Source organism: Haplochromis burtoni, unplaced genomic scaffold, assembly GCF_018398535.1.
Source record: "Haplochromis burtoni strain Fernald_Lab_line unplaced genomic scaffold, NCSU_Asbu1 Contig_297, whole genome shotgun sequence".
NCBI classification, from domain to species: Eukaryota; Metazoa; Chordata; class Actinopteri; order Cichliformes; family Cichlidae; genus Haplochromis; species Haplochromis burtoni.
In genome coordinates this window covers 318,481-345,657 of record NW_024582658.1, presented here as the reverse complement: position 1 = coordinate 345,657, position 27,177 = coordinate 318,481, and the positions used below count along the sequence as shown (strand labels likewise).

The 27,177-nt window shown below is 42.8% G+C and overlaps 1 protein-coding gene across 4 annotated transcripts in view; it reads right to left on the bottom strand.

Moving 5' to 3' along the window:
- The window catches only part of fam49al (family with sequence similarity 49 member A, like), a 40,579-nt gene that overhangs the window by 2,866 nt on the left and 10,536 nt on the right, over positions 1 to 27,177 (bottom strand). Inside the window, exons 2-10 of one of the 4 annotated variants that reach the window (XM_042228029.1) lie at positions 17,512 to 18,952; positions 12,245 to 12,324; positions 8,461 to 8,582; positions 6,735 to 6,840; positions 3,872 to 4,008; positions 3,657 to 3,734; positions 3,251 to 3,367; positions 1,665 to 1,744; positions 1,250 to 1,376 (exon numbers count right to left, since the gene is read on the bottom strand). In XM_042228029.1, the coding sequence (XP_042083963.1) occupies positions 1,250 to 1,376; positions 1,665 to 1,744; positions 3,251 to 3,367; positions 3,657 to 3,734; positions 3,872 to 4,008; positions 6,735 to 6,840; positions 8,461 to 8,582; positions 12,245 to 12,317 (840 nt within the window). In that variant the 5' untranslated portion in view covers positions 12,318 to 12,324; positions 17,512 to 18,952. Of the gene's footprint in view, positions 1 to 1,249; positions 1,377 to 1,664; positions 1,745 to 3,250; positions 3,368 to 3,656; positions 3,735 to 3,871; positions 4,009 to 6,734; positions 6,841 to 8,460; positions 8,583 to 12,244; positions 12,325 to 14,298; positions 14,379 to 17,511; positions 18,953 to 27,177 lie in introns of those variants that run through there. The other 3 variants (XM_042228030.1, XM_005940870.3, XM_005940869.2) reach the window with 3 other exon arrangements.

Here is a 27,177-nt window from a genome sequence, read left to right as displayed (position 1 = left end):
TTTTTTTATCTACTGTAAACACACTCAGATGAACTATAATGAAATGCAGCAAATAAATGAAACTGAGACTGACAACTCAGACTCTACAGGCCTCGGCTAGAATGTTAAATTTTAGCATTCATTAAAATTCAGTACAGTTAGAAAAAGATTAAACATGTACGGCTTGACTGGAAGGTTTGCCATGAGAAAGCTTCTGCTCTCAGCATGTCTTGTGTTTGCAAAGTTGCATCCAAATAAACCACAAGACTTCTGGAACAATGCCCTTTGGACAGACAGGGCCAAAGTGGAGATGTTTGATATCTCTACTTTGGTGGAGAGCACTACGTAATGCGCAGAAAGGAGAAAACCAAACGTTGCATATCACTACAAACACCCCATAACCAACTGTCAAGAACAGTGGTGGAGGGGTGAGGACTTGGGCTTGTTTTGCAGCCCTTAATGACACCTTGCTGTCATTCAGTCAACCATGAGCTCCTCTGTATATTGAAGTACTCTACAGTCAAATGTGAGGCCATCTGTCAAAACAGCTGGTTCCCAAGCACAGCAGCAACTCTACAACAAAAGGTCTGAAAAAGAAAATGTGCTGCAATCAAAGTGCAACAGGAGTTAAAGAGAGCTGTGCATGAACAAATGCCCACCAACGTCAATTAACTGAAGCTGAAGATGTGGGTCACTGATAAAGGACCGCGTGTATCAGTTCTGTGCTCGTCTATTTGTAATTCCTTATTATCAGTTTGTCCTGGTAATAAATGGATAGAAAAAGACAAAAACATTTAAGAGAGGCATTCATCTTGGTATGAAACTTGGGGATTTGAAGCTAATGGATTTGCATCAATCATAACAAAGCCCACATTACATTCATGCTCACAATACCCAGCTATTAACAACTCCATCCATCTTATGCAAAATTTAAATATTTTCATTTTTTTCTAGGTCTGTTACTCAACACTCATCACACTTCTTTACAAACGTGCTCCAGAGAGCAGATAATCTGAGCTGTTATGACATAAAAAGATTATTCTGAGCTTTGAGTCGTGCAGATCTTCTCTGGTGGAGCTCAGTAATAAAAAATATGGAGATTGAAATGAATGCAACTGGTCAACTAAAGTGATTGTTGTGATTGATGACCAGCCTAACCAAACTGTTGGCTTAGCAGGACCCCTCAGGTACACTAGATTAACCTCCTTTGCTTTACACATGCAACAGAGGGCCATTATTTTCAAAGTATGCAAGTATTTGCTGTACTCACATCAATTTTGGAGGTCTTGGCGAAAGCCCCGACGGGGTGAACGTGGTCATACAGGATGATGACACCCACCATCACCCTCATGCAGAACAGCATAGTGTCTGTGTTGGTGAACCGACAGCGGTACTCCCTGGGACAAAAACATGAGTTAATATTTGCTCTGTTTAACAGAGGGCACTGCGGGGGTTGGGGGTGTCCACCAAATACCAGTGAACAAGTTATAGATGAGAGTTTCTTCACACAAAGACACACAGAATAAAGATTAAACATTTTAGCATGAAGGACTCTGAGCGTCGAGCTATTGAATTACTGACATATTATACGGCACAGTGAAAGAGCCTGTTAATTCGAATTTAGGATTCTGACATTCAAGGAGATGGACTGAGCGAAAGAAGATGGGGAGACAAGAAGCACTTACGGAGTCTCCAGCATGACGCGACACACGCAGGCCATGGTGCTCAGGCAGTCTGTGGTGTCCTCTATGGGCAAGGTCTTATTCTGATGAAAGACAAAAGGGAAATGAAAGAAGATGTAAAAATGGCTTCCATTTGGATGAGCGGACAATGTGAGAAAGTCCTCTACACTTTACTGCACTGCCTGTGCCAAAATGTTCTGCCACAAGGTGGCGACAAAGCAGGGCAAAAAGCATGAGGACTGTGCAGCTGCTATGCTGGAAGGCGTTCATCCCCAGCACGCCCTCTACATATCGCACGAACCTCTGAAGTCTTTCTCCGTGTGGCGTGCGGCCCATCAGGATGCATCGAGGTGTAAAGTTAGCAAAAGGCTGCTGCCTCGCCCGTAAAACTGTGTTTTGACAGGAGAAGGCGGATGTTTCACACAGCAGTTCAACATGGCCGCCTGAGGTGAAGACTCGCGTGTACCATGGAAGTATATGGTTTTGTTTTTTTTTCTTACAAGCACAGCAAAAACAGACTGTACATAGAGACACACAGTAATTCGGATCTAATCTATATAGAGGGCTCTGTTCTTCTATTCGCTTTATTGAGCTTCACTTCTGTGCTGACAGACTCTACTTTACTCTACTGACTCTACTTTAGTTACACCCAGATGTCTTGACAATGACCATGTCTACGACTAAGACCCCCACAGTGAGGGAAACAGGACTCCCTTTTATACTGGTCATTGTAACTTGGGTTAGCCCCTCTTCAGAACCCAAAAGCAGTTAACAACCCAGTCCTTTCATTTGCTCTCAGGTTAGCAGGAGACATCTGGTACTCTTGTTTCTTTAATTTCTCTAAATAAAAATCATTATTTTATTTTGTGTTTTTTACTTGGTCGCCCCACACTTGGAGCAGCTCTATCCCCCATCAGCTGGGGCCTGCTTACTGTCATATATGAACGTTTCACTGCAAATTAATACAGTAGAATTCAAGAAACTTGCTAAAGTGGTTAGTCTACAGCAGGGGTGGGCAACTCCAGGCCTCGAGGGCCGGTGTCCTGCAGGTTTTAGATATCACCCTGGGTCAACACACCTGAATCAAATGATTAGTTGATTACCAGGCCTCTGGAGAACTTCAAGACATGTCGAGGAAGTAATTTAGCCATTTAAATCAGCTGTGTTGGATCAAGGAGTCATCTAAAATCTGCAGGACACCGGCACTCGAGGCCTGGAGTTGCCTACCCCTGGTCTACAGTGCTGTGTTGACATGGCTGACTGGTGCAGAGCAGCTGTGGTGTTCCTGGTCAGTGTTAGGTTACACTAAAGACATCGAGTTAAATTTAAAGGGATGATGCTGATCAGATTCACTCACTGAATTACAGCTGGTAGAATTATCCTCCAAAGAGCTACATTTTACTTTTATCCAAAAAATGGGGTAATACTACCAGAAACCTTGTCTGCATTGAATACTTTTGGTCTTTTACTCATTGTTGAGGATGAATTGTGTCACCACTACTTTATTCAATATTATTGATTGGAATGTTGTTCTTGGAAATGTGGACTAAGCCATAAACACATGTAAGCAGTGAGTGGATGACGTGTACCTCTGAGACAAACTTGGTGGTGGCGTTACTCAGAGTCTTCAGCATTGGTGTTGCTTCGGCGTAGAACAGCGACATCCTGTTTGCCATCTCGTTGTTAACCTCGTTCTCCGCTTCCAGCTGCGCGCCGAAACAAAACAGATGTCACACTTAAAACAAACGTTTGTTTTCAGACGATCCGATAATCATGTCACACAGCTGGTGAAAGGAGAGCGTAATGATGGAGGCAACCCTGGTGTTAATTTGTATAACTCGAAAGTTAGATGAAATATTGATTGTACACGTCTTTGCGTCGTTGGAAGGAAACGGACACCCCCACTTCATTAATGATTAAAGAGGGGAACTGAAGCCGCGCTGAACCATTTGATCATGTATGCAGTGCAAACAGCCGGAGCCAGGCCTGCCTCACCTGCTGGTTGTTCAGCCTGTTCCTGCTTATGGTCCTCCTGTAGTAGCTGAAGTCATTCTGAATGGCTGGATTTGTCATCTGCACGGCGAGAGAGAAGGTGGCATTTAGTTTCACAAAGGCTGCTCAATGACCGTATTGATGTTTCAGTACAGTAAAGGTCAGCGTCTGAGGGCTGTAATTAGAACAACAACAACAACAACAAAGATTTCCTTCACCTTTAGTTCATCGAAGCTGAGGGTGAAATGGAGGATCTCGGCAAACTGCTTGGCCAAGGCTTGCTCTCTCTCCAGGTGCTGCATGGGAGCATACGGCGGGCTCGTCAGCGCCTCCAGCAGGCTGCGCAAGGCGTTCTCTGCAAATGGATCCAAGTCAGAAATTCATCCGGTCCAGCTAGGACCTGGCTGTTTTATCTTAGTTTGGTCAGATTTATGTAATCCTCTCTAATCTAGCCAGGATCTGAGTGTTTCTTCTTTTTTCTTTCTCTAAAATACATACATTTAATCATCGTTGTCATCAATCTCTGGCTCTCTTCCACAACGTGTCTTTTGTCTTATCTACCTCCCCTCAACCCCAACCAGTCACACCACATGGCCGCCCCTCCCTGAGCCTCGTTTTTCTAGAGGTTTCTTCCTGTTAAAAGGGAGTTTTTCCTTCCCACTTTCGCCAAGTGCTTGCTCAAAGGGGGGTTGTTTGATTGTTGGATGTTTTCTCTGTGTTATTGTATTATTCAGGTGTCCAAAAATTTAGAATTGGAGCCAAACAGTTGGTCTGAGAAATAAAGCTTGAGAGGAAGTGAAAGTATGCGAACGGAAAAGCTGCTTTCCTAAAAGGAAATCATTACCAGCGTGTCTTCTACATTTTGCATGAGCCTTAAAAGTCTTTCTCTGATGTGTGTCCCGTTAGGATGCACAAAGGTGTAAATTTAGTAAAGGACTGCTGCCTCTACACTGAAATCGTTTTTGACAGCAAAGGAAAGAATTTCTTTATTTATTTCTTTATGCAACAGCTCAGCGTGGGCACCTGGGACAAGGGGTCAAGTTTATCACGGTATAAACACCAAAATGGCTTTATCACAGCAGAAAGAACGTTTGAAGACTGCGGTTCGGCAGACAGGCCACTTGTGGCTGGCAGCTCCCACAAACACTATATGCTATACACAATTTGACAGATCTATACTATTTGCAGTCTCGTGACCTAAGAGGACATGCAAGAAGTTTTATGTTCCATACGTTTACTCTTTGCATAAAGTTCCAAAATTGAATTCAACAAACCAACAGGTTTCGTCACAGTGGCAATTTCCATCTTTTATATACAGTCAGTGGAGCCACGGGATTTGAAACAGCATGTCTGTTGCATTTTTAATGTTGCATATTTAGCTACACTTCGAGGCAGAGCTCTCAGGGAGCAGTTTCAGTTTGTAGGTCGTGAGTGAGATGATTAGAGGCAGATCAGTCCAACATTTTATGTATTTATTTTTTTGGAAGCAAATGCAGTGGTACCTCCCTGGACTGGTAAACAGACATCGGTCGTGATGGTGAACATGATGAATGTTTTTCTGCTTAGCATGAAATCCAAAATACCCACTTGCACGCTCTCCTTGCTATTGTCTTGCTAGTTTCACTTTCATTAAGGCTCTCAGCAGGATTTTATTTGCCCTCAGTGACCACAGGCTTAACAGAGTGCTCCTTGCTAAAACAAAGACTGCATGTTGCATGTTCACAGATCAAGCTACAGCTGCTCACACAGCCTGAGTGTGGCTGTGACTGCAGAGGCAGTGGCCATGGTTATCCCACCCGTGTCATCCATGATGTTAAACTAAGTCTGCAACAAATCACACTCCATAGCCGGACTCCAGAGGCTGTACGTACAGTGGTGTTGATGCCTCAGAAGCAAAAGCTCCTGGGGCTCCATCCCTTCCTCTGCATTAAAAATGCACGAGTGCCTTCTATAAATACAACATGGAATTGTTTCATCTGAGGCCCTGGGCTGATACCCCAGTCTCGCTCCTGCCGAGAGCACAGAGTGCACGATCTCCATCCTCTGACAGCTTATAGAGATGCAGCAGCTGTTAATGTTAAACTGGACCTCTCCACCCCTTACTTCCCCCTTTGATCAAATAACTATAAAGCAAAAGGTGGTGCTGGGACATACTGCCACCCTTTCTCTTCAGCACGATGGAAGTATGTGATCTCTATTGTACTGAATCTCATAGCTACATTAGCCGCCAGACATTATCATCAATTATTGGCCAGCTCCCATTGTATGGTAATCTGAGAACACAATGTCCCTGAGACTGAAAGTATTATTGGAAGGCAGCGCAGAGGCGGCAGCTGAACTCTATTTCTCTGCTCATACTCCTCTCGCTACTCTCTCTCTTTCTCTCCGCGCTGGACCACTGTGGACCACTGTTTCCGTAGCAACGGCTGCCTGGCTGCTGCTGGGTCAGGATGCTGCAGAGATGGCTGAGAGGACATCATGGAGTATGAATGTGAGTGTGTGTGTGTTTGTTGAGGAATGCTGTCAAGCCTGGAAAGGCACAATGCTGATGGAGCTCTCAGCAATGCCAAGGCCCGTTTTTATCACTTTAAACGGACCTCCTTCCTGTTTAAGGTAACATATGCGGCGTGGACACTTTTGACTGCATTCATCAGTCAGTCTTAACAGGATTTATCACATCCTGAAATTGCTGAAAAGATGCCAATTTAAAAAAACAACAAAAGAAAAAGCAGTATAATAGCTAGTGCTGTAGTACGATCAGCTCTAGCCTGTGCAATGAAGCACAGATGCTAAATACCAAAACAGCTGTTTCGAACTGAGATAAACAGAGGACAGAGACTTTAATCTGAGGGGTGCACCCATCACCTCATCTCCACTCATTTTCCTGCCTTCTTCTGGCTCTGCAGCACATCCACCCAGCTGACAACCCTGCTTCGCTCATAAATGAGCAGCTGACAGCAAATGCCGTCTCTTTAGATTTTAGGTTCATGTTACAGATGCTTTCAGCTCCAACATGGCCACCAGAGATGGGGTTACATCACTCTCTGAAATTCTTTCATAGACTGCAACGGCCACACTCACCCAGTCGGAGGGAGAACTCGTAGAACCGCTTCAGCTTGGCCACCAGAGGGCACACTGCGTTCCAGGCCTTCTCCTGAAGAGCGAGGTCGCCCGGGTTCTGGATGGCCTGCAGCCCAGTAACAGACAGATGTTACTTTTAAAAACCTTGCCATCTTTTTTGTTCCCTGTCCTTTCCTCTGACCAGTGATCTCACACACAGTATCACACACTCAAATTGGCCTCAAATAATCTCACCTGATCAATATGATAAGAAAAAGTATGAATGGTTTATATTTCTTTGCATCAACAAATAACAATCAATGAATAAATCAAATCAAAACATGTTAATCCCAACTCTCAATTTCTTTACACTGAAAGAAAACAACAACAATTATTTGCCCTCATAAACATTGAATAATTATTTTGGGTAAAATGTAACTGAAATGTATAAAATCAAGCATTTATTTCTTCAAATTATTATTCATTTTTAATTAGTCATTCCTCGAGTTTCATTAAAGCCAATGTGCCTTCTATGTTGTACTCCTGTAAAATAAATTAGAGGTAAAATTTACATGTAATCAAATTTGTCAAAGTCAGCATTGTGTGGATATATATATTCGTTTTGCACCTACTTTTGGTGTAAATCTTTAAATAGGGCACAAAAACATTTTGCAGAGGCTAACTCAGTGCTTAAAGCTGTTTAAACAAGAGGAAATTGGTGCATTTGCTCAGAGCTATTTTCAGCAGCAAATCAATACATATCAGCTCCATAATAAGCCCTTATGACTGTCATTATTTGTTTTCCTGTAAATTATTCTATTGAATATATAAGACATATAATCCTGTTGTGACGGCACTTTCTTTTGCCAGCAGATATCCCCAGTTTTTTTAAAAAAGAAAGAACTATGAGTTTTTCTAATTCTCTGAGCCAAAAAGCTCCACTCGAACAGCTTTACTGTTCTGTCTCTATCCTGATGGTTTTTACACAATCAGCTGTTCATATAGCCCTTCAAAGCCTGATTTATGGCCCCTTTCATTGCTAAAACACAGTGAAAATTGACTTTTTAATGGCTGTTATGGAGTGATAAACACAGATTTCCAAAATCCCTCCTGCAAAAAAAAAAACGTTTACTCCAATTTGCCAACAATATGAAAGAAGACTTTTTGAACCCGGATCATCTAAATGTTCCCATTTCTGTCCTGGAAAAGTGTGCAAACTGACACATATTTAGTCAAGATTAATATTTCACAAATGCCTCAGTGTAAAAAAAATGCAGAGCAGGATATCTGTTGGTTGCATGTTATCACTAAAGATATATTTCTAGTTATCTTTACTCAGGTTTGGTAATAATACTCTCCTCAGTTTCTCTCCGCTGTGGAATTAATAATACATTATCTTCTCTTTAGCCCCCGGCATACAGTATCTGTGTCCTCAGAGTTAGGATGCAAGGAAAGGAAATGATTCAGCACTTATAAATGTAGTTATCCTGACAGCTAAGCTATCAGCAGTGGTTCTCATTAATGTTTCTGAAGACAGTTAATTGTGTGCCATGTGATCATCAGGACCAGTGTACCAGCTTTGTAGCTGATTATATTTATGGAAACGACATATTGCATGAAATGTTTCTGGTGTTTCTGCTTGGATTTAGATTCGGTGCCTGCTGCACGGCAGAATTCCAACCCTGGCATCACACATGAGCGCTAGTTTCCCCATGCTGCAGTGGGGGCTCGACTGATTCATGCTCACTTCTCGTATCTCCTGGCCCGCTCCGTTGTAGGACTGCAGCTCGGCCAAGATCCCGTGAGCCTCCTCCAGCACGGCGCTGACCTGGTTCCACACAGCCGTCTCTGCCTCTGTGGGCTGGGCATCTGTGAGGGCAGGGAGGGAAGAAGGACGGGGAGTGGGAAGTGAAAGTGTCATGACGGGATGAAAATATCAAGAGCAGAGGTGATGGGATACAGAGAGGAGGGAGGAAAGGGAGAGCGAGTATTAGTGAGGAGCTTAGATGATGATGTCCTAGAAGGCCAGATAGAAACCTGAGATTAGCAAAGAATTAGAAAGACAACGAGTAATCATTGCATGTGTAAATATCTAAGGTTAAAATCTGGCCAATAAACAACCTACAGGTAGAACAATAACAGGACACTCATAGAGCGCTCTGTCACACAGCGAGGTTTGTGGTTACTCAGATAACAAGTCGGCTTCGTGTCAGGGAACAGAGTTTTGCATTTTGATGGGCTGCAGTCGCTGTAAAAGCAACCATTCATGTCCACTGCCCATTCAGCATAAATGTACCAAAGCCTGGGTAGGTGTAACAGCAGAATCAGACTGATGTAATAGTCTTATAGATTTTTCTCACTCTCCTTTTCCCTTTACACGTCTGTGAAATGATTTTTTTAATGACTGTTAAGTTTAATTGTGAGAAAAAATAAGCAGCAGAGAGGGAAACCTCTGGGCATGCTCAGTCTTTATCTCAGTTTTTTTTCCAGTCATAGTTTTTGCTTCGTTCATGTATGCACGCAGGACAGATGAAGTGCTTACAGGGACACAATTTAGGAGGGGTCCTCTTGAGTCAGCGATGTGTTTGGTTTTTCTTGCCTCTGACTCAGGTATAAAGAGTGGGAGTGTGCCCAGGCAGCTCGCTACATGTGGTAGCTCTGCTGATTATTTTTGCACCCCGAGGCGCTGCTTCCCTGCGGAGAAATAGTAATCAAGGTATATTTGCTGTCCTGCGTGCACACCAGCTGCCATTATAAGCACAGCAAGCAGTGCAACATTAGTGAATTCTCTCTAATGCCCTCATTCATTATTCTGGTAAACAACACATTATGTTTACTTGGTATTAATTAAGTATAGCATAATTGCTTTGTATTAAATACAGTTATTATGCCAAGATCTGGTGATTGATAACGCCCTCATATTTGTAAGCTAAATTAGTTCTATATAAAAGATGGACATATTCAGGTATCAGTCTTGAACTGCCTTAAACCTGCATTCTTTATACTGGCCAGCAGGGGGGACGCCTTTGGTTGGAAAAAATGAATCAATTGTAGATCTTTACAGACAATTATCCTGCTGCTAATTTGATTTATTAGCTAAAGAACTATTTATGGTCTGAGTTGCAAATTTAAAGTCTTCCTTAATACAGAATGATTTCATTTTGTAAGCTGTAGTTCAAACAATACAGCATAGTATACTTCAGGCAAGGCTACATTGTGATCATATAGTTTTCTCATTCATATCCAGCCCGCACTTTTGGTTCTACTAAAAGGCGTTGCTGTGTAGTTTTCTACATTTTGTTTTAACCCTGTCTTTTGCTAGCCAAATTAGCCAAATTAGCATCCCAAGTACGGCTAAGTAAATAACACATGCACCTCATTAGCTAAGCTAGCTAGCTAGCAGTCAGTATTAGCTGATCAGCAGAGAAGGTTGGCGGCCAAAATGCCAAATTAGAGGCGTTAAAAAAATTATTTTCCACAAAACCAATTGGTTGCATTACAGTTGTGATGTCCATTTTTAATATACAGTTAATGATATGAACCTGGAGCAGAGAATGTGTTAGCATGTGCTAGTATAACGAAAAAAGCCAGGGATAGGGTCTAAGGTTTCGACTTCACTTTTATGGTTCATTCGTTGTTGTAATTTAGCAACATAAAAATTAAAATGAATTGAGCTGAATTACTTAATTTTATTACTTTGCATATATAAAGCTCAGCAGTGGATGGAATTACTGCGGGGAGTCGTCGATATACATTTAATGACACAAAATTTAGATAATTGAATAAAATGGACGACCCTAACTATAATACACAGTGCAGTGAGTGATTCGCACACACTGTTTGTGATAGAAGTTTCATTATGGATATGGGAAATCTGGCCATAATTATCACAGTATTACACAACTCTGATAAACCTCAAGCTTCACTTGTTGATTTTTGTATTTAGTCGTGCTCCCAGGGGGATTTTTACAATGTGTGCAAGTTTGTTTCTCTCTCCGAGGTTGGCTGATTACAGCTTCACGGTGAGAGCAGCATCTTCCCTGATTCTCAAACCATTTCCCTCAGATGTTTTAAGACACAGAGGTTGCTATAATTCAGTCTGAGGATGACTTCAAGCTGACTGATGATTTTCACAGACAGCAGCTCAGTCCAGACATCCATCCTGATAATCTTTTTGTCAGTGGTCAGAATTGCATCTTATCCTTCAAAGGGTGTTAGGGAGGTGCGATCAGCGCCGAGCTATAAATAGTTTAACGAGAAACCAAACTTGAAGCTGTGTGACAGAGGTGAGTGTGTGTCTCCAGGTGGAGAAGGAGAGCTCACAGATGGCACAGGGGGTTGGATGACGAGGGGGAGGGACGCTCCCAAAGCTGCCATTCCCGAGTCTGACTCATCCCAACTCGCTTTTGAAGTAAAGTGAATCACAGGCCCGACACACGAAGGGGAAATTCAACCTATTTGACGGCTGACGTCTCTCGCCAGCAGTGAGCTCTCCCACTCCCACTGTAACAGCGGGTAAAGAAAGAGGGGGGAGGAAGGCAGCTGTTAAAAGGGAGAAGGGGATGTTTGAGGAGGTGCAGAGCATGTTGGGGATACAGTGCAAAACATCTACATCTTAAAAATTCATAATCAGTGTTAAGATCTTCACTGGAGATGTTTTTTCAGAGCTTTTTAAACTCATCAAAAGAGGAACCAAAAAATCTGAATCTCAAAGATACCCAACAATTCAAGAAAACCTCTAAACATGTCAGCTCGCTTACTGAACTTCGTGTTAAATGCCGAGCCTGCTAACAAAGTAAATTATAAATTGACATGAACTACAAAAAGATTTTAACACTGAGTAATGAAGTAAAAAAAAAGATTTGTTAGGATGGATGCTTTGCAAAGTTCATACTTCACTGACTGGGTAAATTAGAAAAGAGGGGACAGAGGTGAAATCATTAGCCTTTCTTCGCAGTCATACTTCAGCTTCTCTTTATCAGTCCCACTCTCCTAACGCACACTCACACTCACAAATAGATTAGACGTACAATAGGGGATGAGGAGATGAGGAGGTGGAGGGATGACGATAGACTTTTTGTTAGCCATCGTCATCCCCGAGCAACAGAAACCCACACAGGACTGGCATTCTCTGTTTGTTTCTCCTCAGCTCTTTGTAGCTTTGGAGAGCAAAGTGTTATTGTTGTCAGTTTTTAACATTAATGAATTTATTTTCTTTTTGCTGCAGTGCCACCCTGCTATTGTGCATCTGTGTGCGTCTAATAGGATGCAGCGTGCGTGAGTAAGACCCTTCAGAAAAAAGCCAGATGCCTTTCAAATGCCGGTCCCCAGAGCAGAAATCAAAAAGATAAAGAAAAGGAGGAGGGGTGAGGAGGGGGAGAGCTGAGGAGGAAATAAAATATAACTAAGGACCTAAAGATGACACAATGGTCAGCTAAGATGGATGATATGACCAAAAAATAAAAGGGAGGTGGGGGGAAGCAACAGAGAGAAAGGGATAACTCAAAAAAATAAGAAGCGGATGGTCTCACGTTCAAAGTCAAGGAAAACTATTGGGCCATGCTCAAGTTCGGCGCAAGCCAGCACTTTCAGGAGGTTTCCCATGAGCCCCCTGGAACAGAGAGAGGGGAGAAGTCTGTGGGTGATGAGGGGATGGGTGTTGGGAGGGGTTGTGCGCGCGTGTGCGTGCCTGTGAGGTGTAGGTGGGTGTGCGTTGTGCGAGAGGTGAGGGTGTCGAGGTGGATGAGAGGACGTTGTTGGAATGGCATGATGGGAGTATGTCCTGGGTGGAGCGTGACAACGTGGACGCAGAACGTCTTTAATCCCACTCTCACTGTTTCCTCTGAGATAAAATAGTCCTTCATGAGGAGGCGCCGACTCCAAAAGCAATCAAACTTAAAGATCAAAGGTCGCAGGAATGCGCTACTAGCCTCAAACTCAAGACAGTTTGTCGCAAGAACAGTTTGAATTTATTTATTTTGGAAGACAGGAAACTCATTAAGACTCAAATACAAGAAACTACCTGAGTCTGGTGCAGAAAATTTAAATCAAAAGTTGCAATAAAGTCATGAAATATAAAGATAACAACTTAAAAAATACTTCAGGGGCGCACTTTATTTTTGTTGCATTAATAACACTTAATCAGCTGTGCTTCCTTTTATCAAATTAGACAAACACTAGGAATAATATGTTCTGATTAGACACAATTATGATCTAGTTAGAAACTCCATATACTGTCAGATCCAGAGTATCCAGTTCTACTCTGTGTACTGGTTGACACTGAAAACACTGCACTCAGAGGACATTTACTGGGCCTTTATTGACCATGTTTTTACTTTATTACAAGGCCATTCGTTGCTCATTATAACTGCTTCACATGCATCTTGATGCGTTCAAGTCCTGTTGAGTTAGTGAGCTCGTATCAGTTTTCCTGCATTCTGCCTCCACGTGCAATTTATTGATCTCAAACATTCGTGTATAAAATATGCTGCCCTTGGTGTTATAGGATTACCTCCAACAGCCTAACACTGGCCTAAAACTAGTCAGGCAATGTTATTATAGTTAACTAAAACTAAACTAAAAGCTAAAACTAGGTGATTAAAAAAATCAGTTATTTTAAAATACAAATAAACTGTAAAGCAGGAATACACTCATTGATAAACCACTAACAGCTTGCCTGATGAGGCTTTGTTGAGCCTGTGATGTCTGCAGTACTGCGAGGGCCTTTGTAAAGTGTTAAAACAAATGTTCCCCCTGCCCACTCTGGAAACTAACTAAAACTAAACTGATACAAAGAAAACTGAGAATGAAACAATAGTTTTTTAAATGCCAAACTATCATAATTCTGTTGTCTGAACACTGGACCCATCCAGAGTGTGAATGAAACACATTACAAGAGAACCGTGCGGTAAAATGAAGTGAAAGAATAAAGTCTTGCTCTGTGTTTCATCCCATTGTAATAAAGGCCAAACCTGATGTAATTAGGTTTAATACTTTTGGATCCAGAAACATTATGCACAGGTTCTAATTAGCCCATAACTGCAGTGTAATTAGGATATGACTGTGTTTGTTTACTGTGTAATAAAAACAGATTGTTTCTAGTTTGGTATAATTTGATGCAAAGTACAGCTGGTTGCGTAGCACTGGTGCAGCTCGGAGTGTTTGCATCCGCTTTATGAAAGCTGCGCGTCATGTATGTGACTCAAAACTGGAGCAGTGAAACAGATTTATTTTTAAAAGGTGAGTTTCTATGAGACAAAAACCCCATGTGCTGCTTTCAATTACCTGTGGTCACTGTTCTCTATTTTACGGTCAAGCCTCTGAGGTTGTTGGTTTGGTTTGTTTCTGTTTATTGGCTTCTTATCATATCTGATTTCTGTGGACGGCTGACAAGTTCATGAAACAAAGGTTTCCTCGTGTGGAGAGTGGGACTAAAGAGTGTCTGTTAATGACAAACCACACCCTCAACAACACTCCATCAAATCACCACCAGCTGGCCCCACCCCCTCCCCGCCGCACACTTCCACTCCACACACTCACAATTCAACCACACGGACACACGCACGCAACCCTGGCGCCCACTTACTTTCAAAGTCCAGGAAAAAATGTGGACAGTTCTCTAAATCCTTGCCAAGGACCTTAATGAGGTTCCCCATGGCTGGCGACCTGGACGGGAGGAAACAACAAAATGCATACAGTACCCTGGATCTGGCAACCTGCATCAAAATACACAACCGGCACATGGAGGACGCAGCAGACGCACTTTCGTTTCTTACCCATCTGCACTTGTCTAATTTTCCCCTCTGCATCCTTCTGTCTAAGCAATATGTGCAGAGCGAAGCCGGACGTCCAGTCACAGATGACACCGATCGCAGTTTGTGTCCGATACGCATATGCTGTATTCAATTACAGCACGGCCCAAATCCAGCCGTGAATCATTTAGCTCACTCATTGGGAGTCGCTCGAGCTGAGCGGTGGTTTTTAATCCATTTACATTACTATAGTAACCCACTAAAAGCCTGCCATGTGCAGACTGCTCCCCTCTAATGCTCTTTATATACAGCAGTCTATAGATACTTCTTCAGACCACAGGGCCAGATGCCAGAGCGTGAACCCAAGGATCCAAGCTCAAGAGATAAAATTTGTGGTCAGACAGGTACGTTATAAAGTCTCAGGCTTTTCAGCTTATTTCTCCATGAAATACAGAGGTTTTCAGAATGATTTCATAGAATTAAAAAGTAATAATTTCAAGGTGTTTAACGGTTTTACTGGTCTGGCCCATTTAAGACCAATTTGGTAACTGGTGAGGCTATTTTCTGCCACTAATCACACTAACAGGAGCGTCTGTGCTCCAAACTACTAGTAAGTACAGGTGCATTAAGTTGTCCACATCTCAATGAAAATATCAGATGTGCCAGCTGAATTTTATTTCTGTGTCTGAAATGATGCTGATGATTTACCTCTGACTGAATCACACACAGCTTCAGTAACACGTGCACAAAACATTTCATACTGTGGAACAAGATGATTTTTAAAATGTTAAAACTGCTTAAACAGGAAGTTTAGAGCATAAAACACACAAAAAAAGGGGACCTTAAAGGGGACCTGTTATGCCGTTAAGGAAGCTCCTTATTTTTGTATATACACCGCTCAAGAAAATTAAGTGAACACTTAAAAAACACATCAGATGTTTCTATGCTGATGTTGACTCTGTAGTGTGTTAGGCATGAAAGGATCCCACATTGTTTGATGGAAATGAAAATGATCATCCTACAGAGAGCTGGATTCAAAGACACCCTGAAAATCAAAGTAAATTATCAAAGTGAATTATAGAGCAGATTACTCTATTTTGCCTATAACAGCAAGGGGGGCAGTCAGTGGTGTCAGGTCCTTCATTCTCCAAGAACTGCCTCCATACTCGTGCCACATGAAGTTGGAGATTGTCATTTACCACCCATTGCACCAGCATAAAGTCTGGGAATGGAAGTAAGGGTTTCATCCTGATACCTAATGGGAGTACCTAACCTGTAGAGGTCTGTGTGTTCCTCCATGGATATGCTTTCCCAGACCATCACTGACCCACCACTTAATCGGTCATGCTGAATGATGTTAAAGGCAGCATTATGTTCTCCACAGCTTCTCCACTTCCTTTCATGTCTATTTCATGTGCTCAGGGTGAACCTGCACTCATCTGTGAAAATCACAGAGCGCCAGTGATGGACCTGCTAATCCTGGTATTCTATGGCAAATGCAAACCTGGCTTCAGGAGCCACCCTCATGATTGTTTGGTCAGATCAGGTCTGATTGAGACTGTGCTGGGAGGAACCACAAACCTTTTGGCAATGGCACGTATTGATGTGCCATCCTGGAGGAGTTGGAGTATTATGTTGATGCCAACCATGCCTCATGCTACAAGTAGCTAAGAACAACCCCCAAAACAGGAATGGTTTTGGGGGTTGTCTCATGATTGCCCCTCGAGTGCACCTGTTGTTAAATTCATCAACACCAAAGCAGCTGAAACTGATTAAAACCCCTCTGCTACTAAACCGAGCGGATCAATATCCCACAAGTTTAATTCCAACACTTCAATGAAAGTGTTCCTTTAATTTTTTGAGTAGTTTAAAAATCATAAATGTTGATAAGAAGCATGACTTAGCCAAACGCACGAGAGAGTACTTTGAGAGTGAGAGTAGATATCCTTTATATGTCAGCATTGGATGCCCCTCCCAGTTCAAACCTTAAGTGGGAGGGGCATCCAATCACAAGACATCTGTCCTCATAACCAATATAAGATAAATAACGATTATTTTTAACTCATGCATCTGCTCTTACAGTAAAAGCACGGAGCTGGAAATGAGCATAACAGGTCGCCTTTAATCGTCTTCCTGCTTCTTGCTCGCTTTGGTAGCAGAAGGTAAGCGGCTGCCAAGTTTCACTTCCTCTGCCGTGCCCTTTGTGTTTGTGCATGTGCTGTGTTAGCTCACAGCTGAGGTCTATCAGTTTCCGGCTTCAAGAATAAGCTACAGCCGGCATTTGCATGTTCTCTAGATGCCATCTTGCAGAAAATAAATTAAATGTATCAACTGTCTTTTCCCTGTTACTCAGCAAGAACGGGTGTTGCACTGCAGCACAGAGGAAGGGATGGGGTTACACTGTCCGGTCGCTGAGACAGTTTCACACGAGGACTGCAGCTACCTGCCGTACTCTGTGTCTGCTCCATCTGCAGGTAAATCGCTTAAACGCGGCTGTGTGCTGAGTCACGGCTGTAACCTGTGAGCGTTGGCCCAAAACGCACCTCGTCTCCGACCTGACTTTTCCACCACCTGCTCCGAGAGATGCAAACCGAGCCGACACCGTGAATATATGAATAACCGATCCTCATCTTCGGCCTGACAAGGTGACTACAAAGGCGAAGTCAAGCTGAGATCCACGTCACAACCTCGCATAAAGCAAAGAAAGATTTCTCTGAAGTGTTGGTGCGTGTCAGCCTCACAACAGCCACACACGCACACATTAACACACACTGAGTCTGGAGCAGCATGTGGTCCGTGCCGAGAGCAGAGCTGGGCTGATGGTTGCCAGGATACTGTTGGCCTGGTAATATCTTCTCAGCTGAAGATGAAGGAGAAAAAAGGAAAAGAAAAAAAAACAGCATCCAGCTCACTCGCACACCGGGTCAATCGCTCACAACAGCGATCTGATGCTTCACTTGTTACTACTCATGAGATTGGTCTTTATTTTGTGGCACGGATGGTAAACGCGATTCATTAAGCTTTAAAGCCAGCCTCTCTCCTCTTACCCTGCTTTCCTATGAGTGTGTGGCCTTTTCGTTTGTCTTTGGTCCTCAGCTTCTTCTCGCACGTCCTCGCCTCCTGTCAGTAAATCCCAGAGTGACAACGGGAGTCCCACGATGGTTTCCACCGGTTTCCACTCTCGGCTTTTCTTAGAGACTGATGTAAACTTCTGCTCTCGCTCTTTCTCCCTCAGTCTGTCCACTTAACACTTCTCTTTTTTTTAGACATCTATTTAAAGGCCTGTGGGTTTTTTTCCTTTTCTATTTGCTCTATGGGCTTTTTTTTGTTTTATTTTTGCTGTTGTAAGCTTGTGAGTCTACAGAACATAAGATGTCTCTCTCTCTCTTTTTTTGTGTGTGCGTTTATATCATTTCTACTCAAATAGAGAAAAGTCTCTTCTCTCTTTTTTTGTTTCTGACGTCAGAATGGGTTCCTCAAAAATATCCCCTTCAGCTCTCCTTTCTGCTTCACTTCCCTATTTCACCACTCAGCAGCACTCTCCCGGCTTCTTTGGCCTTGTCTTGTCGCAGCACATCTCTGTCAAGGTGCCATTCGGCCTCACTGGTGGCCCTCGGGCGCAAACAAATCCAAGTGGCAGAATGGAAATGGCGATAGGGTAGCGCAAACACACGTTTGCTATTAAAACTTTCCACGAAGCCACTGGATGCATCACAGATGGACTCTCTGGGCGCTGAGACGCAGCACTCTGTGGAATTAGGAAGTGTGCCTTTGGTGGCCACCGGTTGCAGCTCCTCTCACACGCACAGTGTTTGCAGTCTGCCGGTGTTTGAGTGGATGAAAGTGCCTCTCTTATGCAACCGCACAGCACACACAGCTCTCATCTGTAGTCCGGCAAGAGACACCAAAGCGAGGGGCTCCTCGAGCCTTAATAAAGACACAGCCCGGCTCCCACATGGGCCTGAAAAGCAAATCTGGTCCAGACTGGAAGCCAAGCGTCAGCGCTAAGCCTCCCAGCCTCCTTTCAGCTCTCACTGAAAGATTCCTCCTGTTACAGCCCAGGAGCTTCATCAGTGTGGATTTAGTGAGCACAGGAATGGCACTGCCAAGCCTAACCTCTATTAACTCACCAATAATACCATCCGCATTCCCTTTCTGTTCTGTCTTTCTTCCTTTCTGTCTCTAACCACAATCTTTCTGTCACTAACTGAGTATTCAGTGGTCTGTGAATCAAACCCTTTAGCAGCTGTACTGTATGCAACGGATTCAGCGACTGCACTCGTTCAGCTCTCATCTTCACCAATCTTTATTCAGAAAATCTGCCTCTCCTCTTTCCCCGAATGGTGTTTTGTATGCTTCTGTTTTTCTTTCTCCGAGTTATCTGCTTGCATTCCTACCTTTGCTTGTGTTTATCCCACTGGAACACTTCACTGCATCAACCAGGGCTTGTCAGCTCCAAACAGTGGTTACAGCATCAGCACCCACAACCTGACAAAGACAGAGAAACAGATTAAGGAGGGTAACAAGAAGAAGAAAAAAGCAGAGGGAGGGGAGTCGGCGTAAATTTCAACTACATGTGGAGACAATGTGGGGAAAAACAGGAATGTAGTGTGTTGTTTATTTGGATATCAAGATGTTAAGAGTTGGTAACGGCAACAAATTAGGAACAAATATGACTGTGATATGATTATAATTGGCCAGACTGAACATGTGACGTCATCCAAAAAATGTTCAAGCCTTTGTTTAAACCCACAAATAACAGATTTTTCGCCACACACTCACTCTCCTTCAGCTCTGTTCTTTATCTTAACCATGCTTGTTTCTTTAGATAGCCAGTAACTTTGTATCTAGTTGTTTTTAACTGATGAAGGCTACCTTGGTTTGACCAGAAACTGAAAACAGGTCAGTCAAGACCACGACAGTCAAAGAAGATTGTTAATTTAATCTGTATTTATTTAAACTGCCTGAGTGAGTCAGATAAAGCATTAACATGGAGCTCGGTTAGGGGTGGGTTGCAAAATGGCTTGCAGAGCATACCGCTGTTGGCAGGCTAAGGCAGAATAAATAGCTGGCCTTGTATATTTCTTTCCTACATTAACTGAGCACTCACAGCACTTTTTACTAGATTTTTACCCAAACACATATTCATACAGGTGCTTTTTGTGTCACGGGGTGGAAAAGGGACAAGTTATCTAGGGTTTTTTACTATGCATGTTTTGCTGTGTTTTACCTTTTTAATATTTTAATATTGTACGCTGGTTTATTTTTATGAGTTTTATTGCATGTTTTTATGGTATTTATTGGTAACTTGTCCTGGAAAGACTCCGCCCCTACCTGATTATGAACCTGATCACACCTGGGAGGTCCCAGAGGTCAATAAGAGGGCCTGGCAGACCACAGAGAAGGAGGCTTGAGGGGAGGCTTGAGAGACAGGCAACAGTGGCGGAGTGAATGGTGTCAGGCGGTGGCGCCTGCAAGCCCGGAGGGCTGGTCAAGGTTGGCATGGGCTGTGAACGAGGAGACGACGCCAGTGAGCAGGGATCGGAGAGAGCGCTCCGGCTGCTGGAGTAACTGGAGGCCAGATCACGCTTTTGCGGGGAACTAGAGGTGGTGAGACAGTGCTCTACCTTCCGCGGCGAGACAGGCCGGTGCCGATTGGCGTGTTACAAGGAAGCGGCGGGCAGAGTTAAGAGCTCTGCCCACCCGGGCGCGCCGGAGTGGAGAACACGGACAGGAAGGCGAGGACGCCGCCGGGTTTCCCCCTTGCACACTGCTTGCCTGGATTTTTAATTTTGAGTGACTTTTATACCGTGGTGGACGCCACTGGGTTTTTAATGTTGTGTTTTATTAATGTGTATTGTGTTGTTCCCTGGCCAGGGTTGTTTTAATTCATTTTACATTTTTAACTGTTTAAATATAATAAATTATATTTTAATTATACAGTCTTTAATTCAGTGCATTCTCTTGGCTGCTCCACTGCTCCGTCCGTTTTTGAGGAGGGTTTCCCTCCTTTAGTAACACTTGTACAAAAATTACCTTCACCTCTGTTACATAAGCACCTAATCTAACATTCACACTCCAATAGATGCATCAGGGGCAACTTGGGGTTCAGGATATTCAGACATGGAGGAGTCAAACCACCAGCCTTCTGGCTGGTAGACAATCTACTCCAGCTGCCTTAATGAGCATCTGCAGAGTCGGGTAACAATTCTTTTTACCATAAGCAACTGCACGGCATTATATATATTTGATTCACATATTTAGACCATACACTAAAAGCAGCTGTAATCCACACACAGTTGTGGATTATAGACGTTTTCTATGTCCCAGGGTGGTTTTGATGGAGTAATACCATTTAAAGTACAGACGCTTAACAATCTGTTCAGTCTGGGAGCCCGTGAATGGTGCTTCTTGCTTTCTTCTTTCCTTTTTTATGTCTTCATTTAAGCTTGTTAAGCTCATCTTACTGACTGAGTGTCTCGCACACCTCCAGCACTCTTACCCGCTGACTGGTGTAACTATTAACACTGCTGCTGCTGCCATTGCATCATCGAATCTCATCAGAGATTTGTACCACAGGCCTTCAAGCTGGCTGTAGTTAAACCTTTACTCAAAAAGCATCTCTAGACCCAGCAGTCTTAGCTAATTATAGGCCAATCTCCAACCTTCCTTTCATATCAAAAATCCTTGAAAGAGTAGTTGTCAAACAGCTAACAGATCATCTGCAGAGGAATGGTTTATTTGAAGAGTTTCAGTCAGGTTTCAGAGCTCATCACAGCACAGAAACAGCTTTAGTGAAGGTTACAAATGATCTTCTTATGGCCTCTGACAGTGGACTCATCTCTGTGCTTGTCCTGCTAGACCTCTAGTGCAGCGTTCGATACTGTGACCATAATATCCTATTAGAGCGATTAGAACATGCTGTAGGTATTACAGGTACTGCACTGCAGTGGTTTGTATCATATCTATCTAATAGACTCCAATTTGTGCATGTAAATGGAGAGTCCTCTTCACACACTGAGGTTAATTATGGAGTTCCACAGGGTTCAGTGCTAGGACCAATTCTGTTTACATTATACATGCTTCCCTTAGGCAGCATCATTAGAAGACATAGCATACATTTTCACTGCTATGCAGATGACACCCAGCTCTATCTGTCCATGAAGCCAGATAACACACACCAATTAGTTAAACTGCAGGAATGTCTTAAAGACATAAAGACCTGGATGGCCGCTAACTTTCTGCTTCTTAATTCAGATAAAACTGAGGTTATTGTACTCGGCCCTGAAAACTTAGAAATATGGTATCTAACCAGATTCTTACTCTGGATGGCATTACCTTGGCCTCCAGTAACGCTGTGAGGAACCTTGGAGTCATTTTTGACCAGGACATGTCCTTCAACGCACATATTAAACAAATATGTAAGACTGCGTTCTTCCATTTGCGCAACATCTCTAAAGTTAGAAATATCCTGTCTCAGAGTGACGCTGAAAAACTAGTTCATGCATTTATTACTTCCAGGCTGGACTACTGTAATTCATTCAGTTAATCCAAAATGCTGCAGCAAGAGTCCTGACAGGGACTAGAAAGAGAGAGCATATTTCTCCTGTTTTGGCTTCCCTTCATTGGCTTCCTGTTAAATCCAGAATTGAATTCAAAATCCTGCTCCTCACATACAAGGTCTTAAATAATCAGGCCCCATCTTATCTTAATGACCTTGTAGTACCATATCACCCTATTAGAGCACTTCGCTCTCGCTCTGCAGGCCTACTTGTTGTTCCTAGAGTATTTAAAAGTAGAATGGGAGGCAGAGCCTTCAGTTTTCAGGCCCCTCTTCTGTGGAACCAGCTTCCAGTTTGGATTCGGGAGACAGACACTATCTCTACTTTCAAGATTAGGCTTAAAACTTTCCTTTTTGCTAAAGCATATAGTTAGGGCTGGACCAGGTGACCCTGAATCCTCCCTTAGTTATGCTGCAATAGACGTAGGCTGCCGGGGGATTCCCATGATGCATTGAGTTTTTCCTTTCCAGTCACCTTTCTCACTCACTATGTGTTAACAGACCTCTCTGCATTGAATCATATCTGTTATTAACCTCTGTCTCTCTTCCACAGCATGTCTTTATCCTGTCTTCCTTCTCTCACCCCAACCGGTCGCAGCAGATGGCCGCCCCTCCCTGAGCCTGGTTCTGCCGGAGGTTTCTTCCTGTTAAAAGGGAGTTTTTCCTTCCCACTGTCGCCAAAGTGCTTGCTCATAGGGGGTCATATGATTGTTGGGTTTTTCTCTGTATCTATTATTGTACAATCTACTGTACAATATAAAGCGCCTTGAGGTGACTGTCATTGTGATTTGGAGCTATATAAATAAAATTGAATTGAATTGAATCAGGGGAGAGTGCAGACAGGAGGAAGGCAGGATATTTGCAGAATAGTTGCCAGGGAAACACAGCCTCTTATTCAGTGTTTAGTGTTCATCTGTGTTAAACTGTCGTCTTTACTGTAGAAGAATTTAATATGCAAAGTCACATCTGGTGAGTTTGCAGCTCGGTGCAGACAGAAAACTCAGTGAGTAGCCTTTACACATTTATCCACTTAACAAGCGCAGTTTAAGTTTGCAGACTTATTGTGAACTTTATTCTTGCTCCTAACTGTAGAGCTCTCACACGAGCCCTTTTTGTTGCAGCTGTAACTATTTGAGCCTTTACCAGACAAGAATAGATATCTAATTTTACCCCTGCTTCAGGGCCTTGACTACACACTTTGATGGAGAACTATTTTTTTAAATCTGCTAATTGCTAATCAAATGGTCCACTTTTCCAAAGCTACATGCCACTTGTTTGCTTTCTCACCATGCACAAACTTCAGTTTTCATCTCTACTTCCAGCATACATGTTTATATTTACAGCTCGAGGGTTTAAGATGCATCCACCTTTATAGTGCACAGCTTTTCATTTCAAAATCCAATCACCACTAAGTGAGTAATACTGCAGTGTTACAGGAGGCGTAAAAATGGTCCTCATGACTAATGTGCTTGATTAACATTTAAGTAAATACATTTAGTTTATTTTTTTATACAGATGAGTAAAAATGAAGGAAAAATGGTCTCAGGGACTCAGTAAGATGAGGATGCTATCTAGCATGTCACGCACAAAATTTCGTAAAACTGTTTCAAGATTTGAGCAAATAATTCATATGATTAACTTTATGGGTGAATTTACTTACACAAATCTGATCTGTGTTATTACAGTGTTAATATATATACAGAGGACAAAATTATTGGCCACATTTGTTTTCTAATCGTACTAGTTTTCTTTAGAAAGTATAACTTGTTTATATTTGGACACAGAAACAAAAACTACCAGGGTCATTATAATTAGCCACCTGAAAAAACAGACCTTTTTATTGAGCAATAGCATGAACCAGCACTGTGCAATGATGTGCTTTAACTTTGTAATGCTCGTGAAATCAAGGTCAAACTGAGCGTTATCTACTATTTACACACAGTATAAAAACTTCAGCAAGGGTTTGGGCTGAAGCTTGAGAAAGCATCACGGCAAAAACAACATAAATTAGTTTAAAATTGAGAACTGTTGATGCTCATAAAGCTTCTTTTTTTTTGCCAGGGAGGTGCTGCTTAAGTTTAGAGAAAGAAGGGAGAGGTGTACAAGCTAAAGAGCAGCATCCCTACAATGAAACGCTTTAGGATTTCTGTAACTGGAAATCTCAACAAAGTGGAAGGAATCATAAAGATAAAGAAAAAAGGACGTGAAGATTTTAAAAGAAATCCTCAAGCAGTCAGCAGGAAAACTGGTTCTGGGTCGTCACTTTGCCTTCCAGCACGATAATGACCCAAAACATGCTATTGGTGAAGAGCTACCTGCAGAAGATTAAAGTAAAAGTTCTGGACTGGCCTGCACAAAGTCCCTGACTTGAATCATTAAAAATCTGTGGGGTGAACTGAAGACCAAGGTCATGCCAGAAGACCAGCACATCTGGAGGAGCCTGAGAGATTCACCAAAGAAGACTGGGCTGGGATTGCTCAGGAAACATTTGTGAGACTACAAATAAAAACTACAACAAACAACTGCAGGATGTTATCCAGCAAAAAGGATACACAACTGTATATTAGCAATAAGCTAATAATTTTGACCCTGGTAGATTTTGGTTTTTGTGAAATAATTTCGTTTCTATGTTCAAAGTAAAATAATGTAAGCATCCCCCAAAAAATGAGGTTAGGAAAAGCTATTTGAAAAATTTGTGTTTCTGTTTAACACAATTTGGGAACAAATTTTTATGAAGTGCTAATCATTCCGTCCTCATTTGGAAACGGTCAAAACAAATCGATGAATACTCGTCTTTTTGCCCTTCATGAGCCTCATCGTGAATCAGTGTCATGTTAATCAAATATCAGACTACTCTGCCGTCTCCAGATGGCAGACACTGTTAGACGAGCCAGCTGGAGGGGACAGTGTTTAAATGCACTCTAGCTGCTTTTTTCAGCAACCTGACAGCTGATATGTAGAGACTCAGACTAGAGGATTATAGGTGGGGCAGGAGAAGACACAGATTAGAAGTCATTGCAGAGACACATCAGTCCATTTTGATTCTGCGCTCTCAGCAGGTCCCACCCGTGACTTTTCTCATCCTTTATCTCTTCCACTTTTTCTGCAACCTTCTTTTTTATGCAGCCAATCATTCACTTCTCACCACCTGCAATTTTGACTTGTTCACTTTCTCGTTTGTCCTTTCTTGCCAGATGCAGATAAGTGTGGTATCACAGGATACATCTGCTTTTTTTATACTAACATTAATTGTAAGTAGTCTCTACAATGATCATGGCTGCTAATTTCGATCTCGCGCAAAAAGTAACGGAGCATGTGTCTCAAAATCCTAAAACCAAGAAATTTGGCATTTTGTACTTCCAGTTCTCTTCATCTAGAAAGAGAAGACCTCAAACCTGTGACTTTTTTAAGCTTTGCGCTACAACATTAAATATGTAGGTAAATAATTGACCTGTAAATTTCAAAGCTGTTATGTGTCCCAGAAAGGAGTTTGCTAACAAGTGGCTAAACATGACCGCAAGCGATATTAAACGCCGTGACAGTGAGCACAGCAGCTTAGCGGCGATGACGCTCAAGTAGTTCGTTAGTCTCAGTGCTGATTGCATTCAAGCTTTGAAGATCAAAAGTGGCGTCACTTCATGGAGATTATCTTTCTCAGTAAAACGCCTGTTTTCTCCAAGAATCCAAAAAGCCTGTCAAAAAAATACCGCTGGCTATTTTACTGAGACAACCAGAGTGATGCTGGGCTTGCATCATCCTCGTGGAGCTCTTGTATGTTGAAGTGCTCTGGGAGCTCCTCACACTGTCAGATTGGTTGAACTTTGACCACTGCGTGGCATGTCAACTTCTCATACAGCCCACAGAAGCCCGTCATGCACCTAGAAGCAGGAAGGAAGGGCAAAAATGGCTGAATAGTTGATGCTGTGTGTGTGAATTCTTTCAAAATAACTTACACGCCTCAGTAAGGAAACACTTTGCATTCAAGTGCACAAGTGAGGTGTGTGTTTAACAGTCAGGCAGCGTGTTTAGATGAAGCTTTAAAGATCTATTAACGCTTCAAAGTTAAGGTTTGGAGAGAAACAGGTACAGCTCTGGCTATGGCCGCTGAACCCTGCTGAGAGCCCAAGCAGTGTGTGAGGACACGAGAGGAGACAAAGAGGCTTTTCCAGGAGCAGAATGGGAGGTAGCAGTGTCAGACAAGGCCAGACCATCACCAAAGATTGACCACTGAAGGAATGTTACAGCCAATTTGCCTCAGGCCCTCCCCATCCACATTCATATACAATAATAGATACCGCTGTCCCTCCTTGAAGTGAGGTGGGATGGAGAATGAAAAGAAGAGAGAGGCTGAGTGTGAGAGCAAAAGATGGAGTGCAAAGGAGGGATGGAAATCAAAGGAGGAGGTTACGATTCTCCACCGCTACCCCTCCCCCTTCTCTCGCTCTCTTTCACACACACCAGTCCGGAGGAGAGCACGGTGCCTCGTGAAAGGCCGATTGCAAATGAGCATTGTGAGTCTGCGCTGCTGACAAAGAAAAGAGGATATAATGAGAGGCAGAAAAAAATGGCAGGCAGGCAGATGTGCGGCTCGTTTAAGTTGCACTTGAATCCGTTTCTACAGTGGAACATCCCTCAGTGTGATCTTTTCTCAAGTGAAATAAAGAAGTGGGGCAGCGACTGGGGGATTTCATAGCTTATTTGTTCAGAGGTGGATAAAAAAACACCTGATGTGTATTTGCCTTTGCTGCGGCAGCTCGTTTTGCTGAAGCGTTGAACATGGGAAAATCTTGGGAATTAAATTGAGTTCTCCTCTGTAGTTTCTTTCTCTTTTCTTTCTCAGCACAGATTAATATATGCCTTATATTTAATGTGGTCATTAATATTTGAATACCGTGACTTGGCTCCGGGGCGTTTTCAAACTTGGCAAAGCAGATCTGGAAAAATTACAGTTTTATATATCAGTTTTAATAGCGGTTTTGTCTCTGTGCTTCGGCTGTCAGAGGACATAAAGGAATGTATCTGCGAGCTCTTGTTATCTGTATTTGTGTTGCGGGATGCCAATTAGCTGCCATCAAAGAGAACAGGATAGGCTTTTAGGGTTCTACATGCACTCGCAGGGGGGCTCGTGTGTGTGTGTGTGTGTGTGTGTGTG